The 13,410-nt window shown below is 50.7% G+C and overlaps 1 protein-coding gene across 1 annotated transcript; it reads right to left on the bottom strand.

Annotated features, from left to right (window-relative positions):
• Window positions 1–2,068: 2,068 nt before the first annotated feature.
• aicda (activation-induced cytidine deaminase) lies at window positions 2,069–8,345 on the bottom strand. Its single transcript, XM_055665308.1, has 3 exons — window positions 7,923–8,345; window positions 6,717–6,832; window positions 2,069–4,741 (listed from the first exon to the last, which is right to left on the bottom strand). The coding sequence occupies exons 1-3, from the start codon at window positions 8,332–8,334 to the stop codon at window positions 4,688–4,690; spliced, it is 582 nt and encodes a 193-aa protein (XP_055521283.1). The 5' UTR covers window positions 8,335–8,345; the 3' UTR covers window positions 2,069–4,687.
• Between the last annotated feature and the right edge of the window lie 5,065 nt (window positions 8,346–13,410).

Raw genomic sequence — 13,410 nt, 5'->3', positions numbered from 1 at the left:
AGATATGAGTGAGAATGAGGACATCTTGGATTAGAACTTACCACCCTGCTTCCTGCAAAGACACTACCCTTACTCCCAATTCCTCCATCTATGCTGCATCTGTGCCACGGATGAGGTGTTCCATACCAGGACACCCGAGATGTCCTCATTCTTTACGGAACAGGGGTTTCCCTCTTCCATCAGGGATGAGGCCCTCACATGTGTGTCCTCGGTACCCCGCAGCTCTGCTCTTGCTCCCCCATTCCCCCAGACGCATCAGGAACAGAGTCCCCTTAGTCCTAACGTTTCACCCCATCTGCCATCATGGAAACATAGAAAATAGGTGCAGGAGGAGGCCATTCGGCCCTTTGAGCCAGCACCGCCATTCACTGTGATCATGGCTGATCGTCCCCTATCAACAACCTGTGCCTGCCTTCTCCCCATATACCTTGACTCCACTAGCCCCTAGAGCTCTATCTAACTTTCTCTTAAATCCATCCAGTGACTTGGCCTCCACTGCCCTCTGTGGGAGGGAATTCTATAAATTCACAACTCTCTGGGTGAAAGAGTTTTTTCTCACCTCAGTCTTAAATGACCTCCCCTTTGTTCTAAGACTGTGGCCCCTGGTTCTGGACGCCCAACGTTGGGAACATTTTCCTGCATCTAGCTTGTCCATCCTTTTATAATTTGATATGTTTCTATAAGAACCCCCACATCCTTCTAATCACCAGTGAATAAAAGCCTAGTCTTTTCAATCTTTCCTCATATGACAGTCCCGCCATCCCAGGGATCAATCTCGTGAACCTATGCTGCACTGCTTCAATCACAAGGATGCCCTTCCTCAAATTAGGAGACCAAAACTGTTCACAATACTCCAGATGTGGTCTGACCAGAGCCCTATACAACTGCAGAAGAACTTCCTTATTCCTATACTGCCTGCTGTACCTGTAAGCCAATTTTCCATGACCGGTGTACAAGGACGCCCAGGTCTCGCTGCACCTCCTCCTTACCTAATATAACCCCATTGAGATAATAATCTGCCCCTTTGCTTTTGCCGCTAATGTGGATAACCTCACATTTATCTATATTATACTGCATCTGCCCACTCACTCAACCTGTCAAGGTCACCCTGCAACCTCCTAACATCCTCTTCACCACTCACACTGCCAGCCAGCTTTGTGTCATCCGCAAACTTGCTAGTGGTGCTCCTAATTCCCTCTTCCAAATCATTAAAATATATGGTAAACAGTTGTGGCCCCAACACCAAGCCTGGCAGCACTCCACTCGCCACTGCCTGCCATTCTGAAAAGGGCCCGTTCACTGCTACGCTTTGCTTCCGGTCTGCCAACCAATTTTCTATCCATGTCAACACCCTACCCCCAATACCATGTGCTTTAATTGTGTGGTCATATCCCACATATAATCCTCCAACATTTTCGCCACCTCCAACAGGACCCCACATCTTCCCATCTCCACTCATTTCACAGAGACCATTCCCTCCGCAGCTCCCGGGTTAATTCCCATCCAAACTACCCCCTCCCCGTGTACCTTCCCATGCAATCACAGGAGATGAAACACTTGTCCCTATTCCTCCTCTCTCAACCCTCGCAGTCCTCCCAGGTTAGGCACAGGTTCACTTGCACCTCCTCCAACCTCATCTGCTGTTCAAGACGTGGACTAACACCGGCAAGACCAAACCTAGACTGGGCGATCATTTCGTTGAGCACTTAAGCTCAGTCCTCCTGGACCTACCTGATCTCCCTATTGTCAAACACTTTAATTCCCCTTCACATTCCCTACAGCCATTTCTGTGCTAGGCCTCCTCCATTGTCAGAGTGAGGCTAAATGTAAATTGGAGAAACAGAATCTCATATTTTGCTTGGGCAGCTTACAACCCAGTGGTATGAAAATGGATTCAATTTCAAGTAACAACTGCATTCCCTCTCTCCATCCCTTCCCCACCCAAGTCGCGCCTGCTTCTCGTACGCACCTAGCAAACAGCTAACAATGGTAGGTCTGGAAGGTCATGTTTGACTAATCTTCTTGAATTTTTTGAAGAGGTTACTCGGGAAATTGTATGAGGGTTAGGCCTTTGACAAGGTTCCTCATGGAAGGTTGGTTAAGAAGGTTCAATGGTTGGGTATTAATGGTGGAGTAGCAAGATGGATTCAACAGTAGCTGAATGGGAGATGCCAGAGAGTAATGGTGGATGGTTGTTTGTCAGGTTGGAGGCCAGTGACTACTGGGGTGCCACAGGGATCCGTGTTGGATCCACTGTTGTTTGTCATGCACATCAATGATCTGGATGATGGTGTGGTAAATTGGATTAGTAAGTATGCAGATGATACTAAGATAGATGGGGTTGTGGATAATGAAGTAGATTTTCAAAGTTTACAGATAGATTTATGCCAGTTGGAAGAGTGGGCTGAAAGATGGCAGATGGAGTTTAATGCTGATAAGTGTAAGGTGCTACATCTTGGCAGGACAAATCAAAATTGGACGTACATGGTAAATGGTAGGGAATTGAAGAATGCAGGTGAACAGAGGGATCTGGGAATAACTGTGCACAGTTCCCTGAAAGTGGAATCTCATGTAGATAGGGTAGTAAAGAAAGCTTTTGGTGTGCTGGCCTTTATAAATCAGAGCATTGAGTATAGAAGTTGGGATGTAATGTTAAAATTGTACAAGGCATTGGTGAGGCCAATTTTGGAGTAGGGTGTACAATTTTGGTCGCCTAATTATAGGAAGGATGTCAACAAAATAGAGAGAGTACAGAGGAGATTTACTAGAATGTTATCTGGGTTTCAGCAACTAAGTTACACAGAAAGGTTGAACAAGTTAGGGCTTTATTCTCTGGAGCGCAGAAGGTTAAGGGGGGACTTGATAGAGGTCTTTAAAATGATGAGAGGGATAGACAGAGTTGACGTGGATAAGCTTTTCCCACTGAGAGTAGGGAAGATTCAAACAAGGGAACATGACTTGAGAATTAAGGGACAGAAGTTTAGGGGTAACATGAGGGGGAACTTCTTTACTCAGAGAGTTGTAGCTGTGTGGAATGAGCTTCAAGTGAAGGTGGTGGAGGCAGGTTCGTTTTTATCATTTAAAAATAAATTGGATAGTTATATGGACAGGAAAGGAATGGCGGGTTATGGTCTGAATGCAGGTGTATGGGACTAGGGGAGAATACGTGTTCGACACGGACTAGAAGGGTCACGATGGCCTGTTTCCGTGCTGTAATTGTTATATGGTTTAATGGCCTGTTTCTTTCACTATTTTCCATATATTTCATTAAATTGTTCTATATTTCTACATCAACTATATATGTCTTCCCTTTCCCCTGACTCTCAGTCTGAAGAAGGGTCTCGAGCCAAAACTTTGCCAATTCCTTCTCTCCAGAGATGCTGCCTGCTCCGCTGAGTTACTCCAGCATTTTATGTCTATCTTTAGTTTGTGCGATGGTCTGGACTGCGTCAACAAATCACTGCAATGTTCTGCGATTTTGAATGAAGCTGTTCCCAAACCAAGTTGTGATGAATCCTGATCAAATGCTTTCTATGGTGTATCTGTAGAAGTTGGTGATAGTTGTAGGGGACATACCAAACTTCCTTTGCCTTCTAAGGAAGTAGAGGCATTGGAGTGCTTGCTTGGTCAATATGGGTGGTCCAGGAGAAGTCGTTAGTGATATTGACTGAGAAAGTTGATGTTTTCAACCATCTCTACTTTTGGCACCGACAATAGAAACTGGGGTTGCGTCCTGAAGTCAAACACTACCTCCTTTATCTTGCTGACATTGAAAGAATGGTTGTCATCTCAACACCAGGACACAAGGTTCTCAATCTCTGACACATCATTATTTGTTATCTGATCCAAAATGGTGGCATCGTCTGCGAATTTGAATATTGAATTCGATTTGTCCATGGCTGCGGAGTCGTGGGTGTACAAGGAGTAAAGAAGGGGGCTGTTAACGCATCCTTGCAGAGCCCCCGTGTTGAGGATTTTTTGTTACCTGTCCTCACTGATTGGGATCTGTTGGTCAGAAAGTTGAAGGTCCAGTTGCAGGGATGAAGGCTGACACCAAGCCCCGTGCGTTTGATGATGAGCTTGGATGGTATAATGGTATTAACGACAGAGTTGTAGACGATGAATAGGAGTCTGATGCAGGTGTCACTCTTATCCAGATGTTACATGTGTGAGTGTAAGGCCAGGGTGATGGCATCGGCTGTGGACCTGTTGTGGCAGTAGGCAAACTGCAGTGGGTGAAGGCAGCTGGGGAGGCCACATTTAATGCTTTCCATTGCTAACCTCTCAATACATTTCATGATGTTGGATGCCAAAGCCACTGGACGGTAGTCGTTTAGGCATGAGGTCTTGCTGTTCTTTGTCACTAGGATGATGGTGGTCCACTTGAAGCTGGTGGGTACCTCAGAACGGTGTAGGGACAGATCAAATATGTCCACGAAATACTCTCGCTAGTTGTTCCATGCAGCTACTGGGGACACGAGGCAGAACTCCATCAGGACCGATGACTTGGTGTGGGTTTACTGTCAAGAAGGCCGATCTAACTTCTGCTACCATCACCCTGGGGATGTAAGGGGAGGGTAGGAGAGAGGCAAGGGAAGGAGGAAAGAGGAGGCAAGGGCAGAGGAAGGGAAGAAGTAGGAGGGAAATTAAGGAAAGAGGAGGGGAGGGAAGGAGAGATCGTCGAAGGTCAAAGGCCGAGCATCAGGAAGGCCTCGCTGAAGTCTTCAAATTCATCCAATGGCTGCAAATGGGGTGGTAGAGAGAGAGAGAGAGATAATGTTAGACTTGGAGCAGGTGGAGAGGGAGAGGGAAGGTGGGAGAGAGGGAAAGGGGAGGGGAGGGGTTTAAGGGAGGAGGTGATATGGGGGTAGGAGGGGGGAGAGGAGGGGGCGATGTGGGTGGAAAGAAAAGAGAGAGGGCGACAATGTTAGAAATAGAGATGAAGGGGAGAGGGAATGGGGAGTAGGAGGAGAGAGTGGAAGGAGGGAGAGAGAGCGGAGGGGATGATAGGAAGAAAGAGAGGGTGGAAAGGAGAAGAGTGAAGTGGTTTCGTGGGAGAGGGTGGGAGGAGAGAGGGAGGGATGGTTTGTTGGGCAGCAAGAGGATGAGGGTGAGGAGCGATTGAGATAACTTTAAATAATGAGATGATGGAGGGAGGGGAGAGGGGGGTCGTGGGAGGGTGGAAGAAGCAATAGGGAATAGGAGGGAGGACGAGCGAGGGAGGGAATCCATATTACTGATCTCCTCTGGCTGCAAGTGATCCATATCCCTCCAGTCCCTGCACTTCCATGTGCCTATCTAAAAGTCTCCCAAATACCACTCATATCTGCCTCCACCACCACTCCGGCACTGCGCTCCAGGTCCCGACGAACCTTGGTGAAATTAAACATGCGCCGCTATTCTCCTTTAAACTTGACCCCTCTCACCTTAAAGCTACACCCTCTAGTCTTTGATGTTTCCACCCAGTGAGGAAAAGGCTCTGATTGTTTAATCTATCTCTTCCTCTAATACCTGTGACGTCAGTCTCAAGGATCTATGTAACATCTTTGTAAATTCTTCTTTGCACCCGTTCCAGCTCAACGACCGATACTGCGCACAATACTCCAAGTGCAGCTTCACCAACGTTCTTGAAACATAGAAAATAGGTGCAGGAAGAGGCCATTTGGCCCTTCAAGCCAGCACCGCCATTCATTGTGATCATGGCTGATTGTCCCCTGTCAATAACCCGTGCCTGCCTTCTCCCTATATCCCTTGACTCCACTAGCCCCTAGAGCTCTATCTGACTCTCTCTTAAATCCATCCAGTGATTTGGCCTCCATTGCCCTCTGTGGCAGGGAATTCAATAACTTCACAACTCCCTGGGTGAAAAAGTTTTTTCTCACCTCAGTCTTAAATGACCTCCCCTTTATTCTAAGTGGATTAAGGGTTTTGGCACGAAACGTTGCCTATTTCCTTCGCTCCATAGATGCTGCTGCACCCGCTCCAGCATTTTTTGTGTACTTTCCCCTTTATTCTAAGCCTGGTTCTGGACTCGCCCAACATTGGGAACATTATTCCTGCATCTAGCTTGTCCAGTCCTTTTACAATTTATATGTTTCTATAAGATATCCCACTAAACTCCAGTGAATACAAGCCTAGTCCTTTCCATCTTTCCTCATATGACAGTCCCGCCATCCCAGGGATCAATCTCATGAACCTACGCTGCACTGCCTCAACCACAAGTATGTCCTTCCTCAAATTAGGAGACCAAAACTGTACACAATATTCCAGATGTGGTCTCACCAGAGCCCTATTCAACTGCAGAAGAACCTCTTTACTCCTAGACTGAAATCCTCTTATGAAGGCCAACATTCCATTAGCTTTCTTCACTACCTGCTGTACCTGTAAGCCAACTTTCAGTGACCGGTGTACAAGGACACCCAAGTCACGCTGCACCTCCCCCTTACCTAACCTAACCCCATTGAGATAATAATCTGCCAAAGTGGATAACCACACATTTATCTATATTATACTGCATCTGCCACGCATCTGCCCACTCACTCAATCTGTCCAGGTCACCCTGCAACATCCTAACACCCTCTTCACAGTTCTGTATGTATAATGTCCTATGTTTTTTTATTATCTTACCTTGTGGGGGGGGGGGGGGGGGCATGTGGGGGTGCAGGGTGTGTAGCATGGGGGGGGGGGGGAGGGAGCAGAGGATGGGGGCCACAGACCTGTAGAATTCTACGGAGCAGACGTGAAATCCTCACTGAATTTGACTGGAGCCCGTCCCACCCCTTGAACTGGGACCCCCGACGCGCCACAAAATTATCCCAGCAGTAGGAATAATCTGGGGGACAGAGGGAGAAAGCAGGGGTGAGAGAAAACTTCCCCTTGCCCTCAGCTCTCCTCATCCCCCACTACCTCTTCCCTCCCCTCCCCCTGTCCTCTCCTCACCTCCTACTGCCACTTCCCTCTCTCCCCTTCCCTCCTCCTCCTCACTCTCCCCTTCACTGCCCTCTCTTCTCTTCCCTCACTACCCCATCCACTCACCTCATCACCCCGTCACCTCCTCACCCCCCCCTTGAAACCTCCAACGCCTTCCAACTGCGCTTTCCGCATCCCTCCTCCTCCATTCCCTTCACTGCCCTCTCTCCTCCACACTCAACCCCTTCCTACTGCCCCTATCCCTTCCCCTCGGTATACTATTCCCTCCTTCTCCCCTGCATTCTCCCTCTCGTAACCTCAGCCATCCCCACCCCTCTCCTCACTCTTCAACACCTCCCCTCACCTTCACACTTCCTCCCATCCCCCCTTTCCTTTCCTCTCCCCTCTCATCGCTCCTCCATCCTCATCTTACCTCTCCCCTTCTCCTGCTCTCTTCACTTCCCCCTCCCCTCCTCGTCTCTCCTGATCTTCCCCTTCCCTCGCCCTCGCAGCCCTACACCCCCCCTTCCCTCCTCTCCTCTTCCGCGTGCCTGTGACCCCAGCCCCTCTCTTCTCTTTTCCCACCCTTCCTCCCCACTCACCCCCTTCCCTCTTCTGCCCTTCCCCTCCCCCCTTCTCCCCTTCCCTCCCCCCCCCCCCTTCTGCCCTTCCCCTCCCCTCCCCCCTTCTGCCCTTCCCCTCCCCATACCTGTGTACTCCCCCTCCCACTCACAACCGCTCCCCTCTCGTTACCGTTACCGCCCCCCTCTCCCTCCCCCTTACCCATCCCTCTCACCCCCCTCTCCGCCCTCCCCCAGTCCCGCCTACTTGTGTACCCCTCTTCCTCCTCGTACCTCACTCCCTCCTTTCCTTCCATCCACACTTCCCTCCCTCACCCCACCCCCCTTACCCATACATCTGTACCCCTCCCTCTCTCTACCATCCACATCCCCTCCGTTCCTCCGCTCTCTCTGCACCCATCTTCCTCCTTCCCCCCCGTGCCTTCCCCGTACCTGTGTAGCCCATGACCCCCAGACTGACCCCCGCCACCCTCAGTCTCCGTAGCCCCCCGGGGTGGGGTCCTGAGCCCTGGCAGTAGTAGAGTCTGGCCACAAATAGACGGAGAGTGAGGTTGGGCCATCGCTGGAGGAAGGTGGCGAGGCGGTGGGAGCATTGGGCGCAGGGACTCCAGGAGGCGTAGAGGGTGAGGCACAGGGGCCTGAGGGGGTCGAGGGGCCAGCCGGACAGTATCCGGAGGAGCAGCTCCTCGGCGTGGGAGCCCGGAATGTTCCGCAAGTAGCCGAAGTCCAGCGAGCGGGAGACGGGGCTGTCCCGGCGCTCCAACACGTAACACACATATGTTTCATGCCTCCCCTTTGCCCAGCGGGCATTGGTGAAGTGGTACAGGAACTTCTTCTTGGTCATCAGACAGCTATGGGGAGAGAGAGAGAGAGAGGAGAAACAAAAGAGTGAAACTCCCTCCACAGAGCTGCGCCACCGTTTGTTGTAAGCGCGCACCAACATACATTATAGTGGAGGTTACACAAAAAAGCTGGAGAAACTCAGCGGGTGCAGCAGCATCTATGTCTGAAGAACACCAGCGCGGTTTCGGCCCGAAACGTTGCCTATTTCCTTCGCTTATAGTGCTGCTGCCCCCGCTGATTTTTCTCCAGCTTTTTTGTGCCCTTCGATTCTCCCATCCAGTTCCCTCTTAAACATTATAGTGGAGTTCCCTCCGCACAGTCCTGCCGCCCACTCCTCCCCGGGGTCTCACACACACCCAGACTGAAGCCCCCTCCGCACCGTCCAGACCTTCCCCCCAACCCCACACCGACCTACTCTCTCTCTCCTTCGTCCTCTCTCTTCCTCTCCCTTCTCTCAGAGTGAAGCTGCACTGTACTGTCTCCCTTTCTCCATCTCTCTCTCTCTCACACACACACGCGCATGCACGCACACACACAGTGAAGCTCCCTTCCTCCCCCCTCCCCTTGGCCCAGTGGTAGTGGTACAGGGACGTCTTCTTGCTCTGCCCTGTTAGAGGGAAGGGCAATGCAGGCAAGCCTGGATGACGAGGGAAATTGAGGCTTTGGTCAAGAGTAGGAGGCTTGGGACAGGTATAGGCAGCAGGGGTTAAGTGTATCAATGAGAAGCTCAAAAAGGGTACGGGAAATACGTGTGGCACATAGCAATAAGGATAGTCCCAAGAGATGTTATAAGCACATAAAGGGGAAAAGGGTAACCAGGGAGAAAACGGGAAAAGTAGTCAATCTGTGTGGAGCCATAGGAGATGGGAAAGGTCCCCAATGAGTATATCTTTAGCGTGGAGAAACGCAGGAGGATGGGGATACTGAGCTGTCCTGACAGCAGTCGGTGTTAGGGTTGCAGAGGTGCCGAAGGTCCTGACGAGTGTGGAGATAGACAACTCTCCCGGGCCAGATCAGATCTATGTGAGGATGCAGTGGGAAACTAAACAGGAAAGTACAGGAACCCACACGTAGATTTATGCGTGGTCATTAATTAGAGGGAAGGTGCTGGATGACTGGAGGGTGGCAAATGTTGCCTCTATTCCAGATGGGCTGCAAGGAAAAGACTGGGAACTACACGGCAGTGAGCTTAACATCTGTGGTTGGAAAGTTACTGGAGAGTATTCTGAGGGATAGGATGTACCACTTTGATGGACAAGGGCTGGTTAGCAATAGTCAACAAGGTTCTGAGTGTGGGAGGATGTGTCTCAAATCTGATTGTGTTCTTTTGAGGATGTGGCCAAATGATTTTAGTCGGGCATTTGACAAGGTAGGCCGCTCACGAAGATTAGGTCCCAATCAAGAAGAGACAGCTGAATGGATGGAAAATTGGCTCCATGCAAGGAAGCAGATGGTGATGGGGGAAGATTTATTTTCGGACTGGAGGCCTGTGTGGATCTCAACGTACATGGCAGAGTTTGCAGATGTCACAAAAGTTGGTGGTATTGTAGATAGTGAGAATGGTTGTCAAAAATTGCAGCAAGATCTTGATCGGTTGGACAGATGGGGTGAGGATTTTTTGACGGAATTTAATACAGAGAAATGTGAAGTGATGCATTTTGGGAGCAGTAACATGGGCAGAACCTACACAGTAAATAGGAGAGACAGATAAACTCTCTCTCTCTCTCTCTCTTTCTCTCTCTCTCCCCCCCATCCCCCCCATCTCTGTCTCACTTCCTTCTCTCTCTCCCACTCCCTCCTCCATCTCCCACTCCTTCTCTCCCTCCCTCCGCCCCCCTCCCTCACAGTCACACACACAGTGAAGCCTCTACAGAAGTAGAGCTGCTCTGATGGCTGGGAGGATTTGAAGCAACATTTCGGAAGGCGACGTGGGGGAGGGGCAGCAAAGGCAGTGAGACTTGTGAGCTCAGATCATCACCGGACTCCAGAAGCTTTTTAAAACATATATTTGAACGCGTCTCTTCGAGAGTCGTGGGAGAGACAGTGGCTGGTGCACTTGGAAATAGGGGAGACAATTCTGGATCGATATTATGCTTATTTATGTCGAATACATCCCTCCCATAGCAATTCACTTGGCTCAGGTGGGCTTTCTTCTGCAGTTGCATAGGGCTCTGGTGAGACCACATCTAGAGTATTGTGTACAGTTTTGGTCTCCTAATTTGAGGAAGGGCATCCTTGTGTTTGAGGCAGTGCAGCGTCGGTTCACGAGATTGATTCCTGGGATAGCGGGACTGTCATACGAGGAAAGATTGAAAAGATTAGGCTTGTCTTTACTGGAGTTTAGAAGGATGAGGGACGATCTTATAGAAACATATAAAACTATAAAAGGACTGGACAGGCTAGATGCAGGAAAAATGTTCCCAATGTTGGGTGAGTCCAGAACCAGGGGCCAGTCTTCGAATAAAGGCGAGGTCATTTAAGACTGAGGTGAGAAAAAACTTTTTCACCCAGAGAGTTGTGAATATATGGAATTCCCTGGTTGGATTTCACTGGTTGGATTTAAGAGAGAGTTAGACAGAGCTCTAGGGGCTAGTAGAATCAAGGGATATGGGCAGAAGGCAGGCACGGGTTATTGATAGGGAATGATCAGCCATGATCACAATGAATGGCGGTGCTGGCTCGAAGGCCCGAATGGCCTCCTCCTGCACATATTTTCTATGTTTCTATGGGACAGTGTTTCTTGGAAAGGCTATGAAGTTGAAGTGCTTCAACCAGACTGGGATCAAAGCCTTTGGAACAGCAACTTTGACTGGTTTCTGGAGAACACCTTAGGGACACTACTCCTCATGTTTTGGCTGCATTTCAGCCCGACACATCCGAATGTTTGCAAATTGCTAACTGGCAGTTTTGATCTTCCTAGTGCTTGTAACAGTAATTGTTTTAACTGCGAATGTGTTATTTACAGTAACTCCATTAAGATTTTGATTTGTATTGGGAACTTTTGTCGTGTCACTCTTGATATTTGGTCACGGTCGCTAGGGGGGAGGATATTCCCTGTTGGTTTGCTCCTGGGCCATTCACTGGGTCCAGGCAGCAGGCTGTGGACGGTTATGCCCGAGGCGACTGTCTGTCCCTTGTTTGGTCTATTGCTCACTGGAGAGGGAACACACGTTGCCCACGGGGACCTTCAGTGACCGCTGGTCGCCACGGGGGTCCAGTCCATCGTCCTTTCCCATTTGACCATTGATTGATTGATGTTTGTAACTGGTATTCGGCAGTATTGATCCTTCCACAACGTGCTTTGATTACGAAGTAAAGTGGAATTAAATCTATTTGGGTATAAAAAGAGTGAAGCTCCTCCCTCCTCGCCTTTGGCTCAGCGGGCGGTCGTGAAGTGGGACAGGGACTTCCTCTTTTTGTTCCTCGGGGGCAGGGAGAGAAAGAGGGAGAGAAAATGTGAAAGTCCCAGCAAAGAGCCGACTCCTCCAGACGTAAGCGCGCACGAACATACATCGCCCGGGGAGAGTGAATGAACAAGAGAGCGTGGAGCCTCTCCCTCCCTCCTCCCCTTGGACCAGCGGGCGTTAGTGTGCAGAAACTCCCTCTTGCTCATCAGGCAGCGAGGGTGAGAGGAGAGGGCGGGGAGACGGCGTGATGGGACAGAGAAAAATAAAGAGTGAAACTCTACGCGGAGAGGTGTTGCCGTCTCACCCCAACTCCCCTCTAACCCCACCGATGCATCTGTCTCTCTCTCCTTCCCTGCCCTTCCATCTTTGCACACTCTCTCTCTTCCCTCTCCCTCATTCCAAGCACCCTCTACCCCCACCGTCTCTCCCCGGCTCCCCTCTCTCTCTCTCTCTCTCTCTCTCTCGCTCGCTCTCGCTCTCGCTCTCTCTCTCTCTCTCTCTCTTCCCCCCTCCACCACTCACCCTCCCCGATCTCTCCCACCCGCAGCTCCCATCTCTCTCCCTCCCCCCACACCTCTCGCTCTCTCTCCCTCCCATCTTTCCCTCTCCGCGTCTCACTGCACCTCTCTCTCTCTCTCCCTCCCCCCTCTCTCTCAACCCCCCTCTCTCTCTCACCCCCTGCCTTCTCCCCCTCTCTCACCCCCTTCATTCTCCCCCTTTTCCCCTCCCTCTCCCCCCTCTCCCCCTCCCCTTCCCTCCCTCCCCCTTACCTTCTCTCCCCCCTACCCACCGCATTCCGCCCCCCCCTTCCATTCTCTTCCCCTACCCCCTCCCTCTCCCGCATTCCCCCCCCCCCTTCCATTCTCTTCCCTACCCTCCTCCCCCTCTCCCCGCTCCCTCTCTCCCCCCTCCCCTTCTCTTCCTCTTCTCTCTCTCCCCTCCCTCTCCCTCCTCCCCCCTCCCTCTCCCCTCCCTCTCTTCCCCTCCCTCCCTCTTCCCCTCCCTCTCCCTCTCCTCCTCCCTCCCCGCTCCCTCCCCTCTCCCCCTCCCTCTACCCCTCCCCCCCTCCTCCCCCTCCCTTGCCCCCCTCCTACCTTCTTACTGCAGTTAGTGCAGTCCCTCGCCTTCATTTTCCCTCTCCCTTTCTCCACTCTCACTTTTCCTCATTCTCTGCTTTCTCTCTTCCCTTGTTTCACTCTCTCTCACACACCCACATTCTGTTTCTCTCTCGCTCTCTCTCTTTCACACACAAGGGCCGCTGAGGTCTATCAACCAAAGATCCTATAGCAGAGCTCTGCTATAGGATCTTTGATATAAACAGTGCCGTGATAATCTCATCTGATAATCTCCCCTCTCACTGTAGTTAGTCTGAAATCCCTCACCATATGTCTCCCTATCTCCTCCATTCTCTGCTGCCACTCCCACTCTCTCTCTCCCCCTTTTTTCTCCCTATCTTCTTCCTTCCGTTTCTCTCCCTATCTGTCTCCCTCGCCTTCCTTCTGTTTTTCTTTCTCTGCTTCTCTCTCTCCCTTCCTTCCTCTCCTACACTATCTCCCTTTCATCTCGCTCTCTCTCTCCATTATCTGTGTCCCTCTCACTCCCCCCTCTTCCCAGTCTTTCTCATCTCCCCTCTCTCTCTCTCTCTTCTGTCTCCCACTATCACCCACTGT

This window comes from Leucoraja erinacea, unplaced genomic scaffold, assembly GCF_028641065.1.
Source record: "Leucoraja erinacea ecotype New England unplaced genomic scaffold, Leri_hhj_1 Leri_116S, whole genome shotgun sequence".
In the NCBI taxonomy this organism is placed as follows: domain Eukaryota; kingdom Metazoa; phylum Chordata; class Chondrichthyes; order Rajiformes; family Rajidae; genus Leucoraja; species Leucoraja erinaceus.
This window is presented reverse-complemented; position numbering and strand designations above follow the sequence as displayed.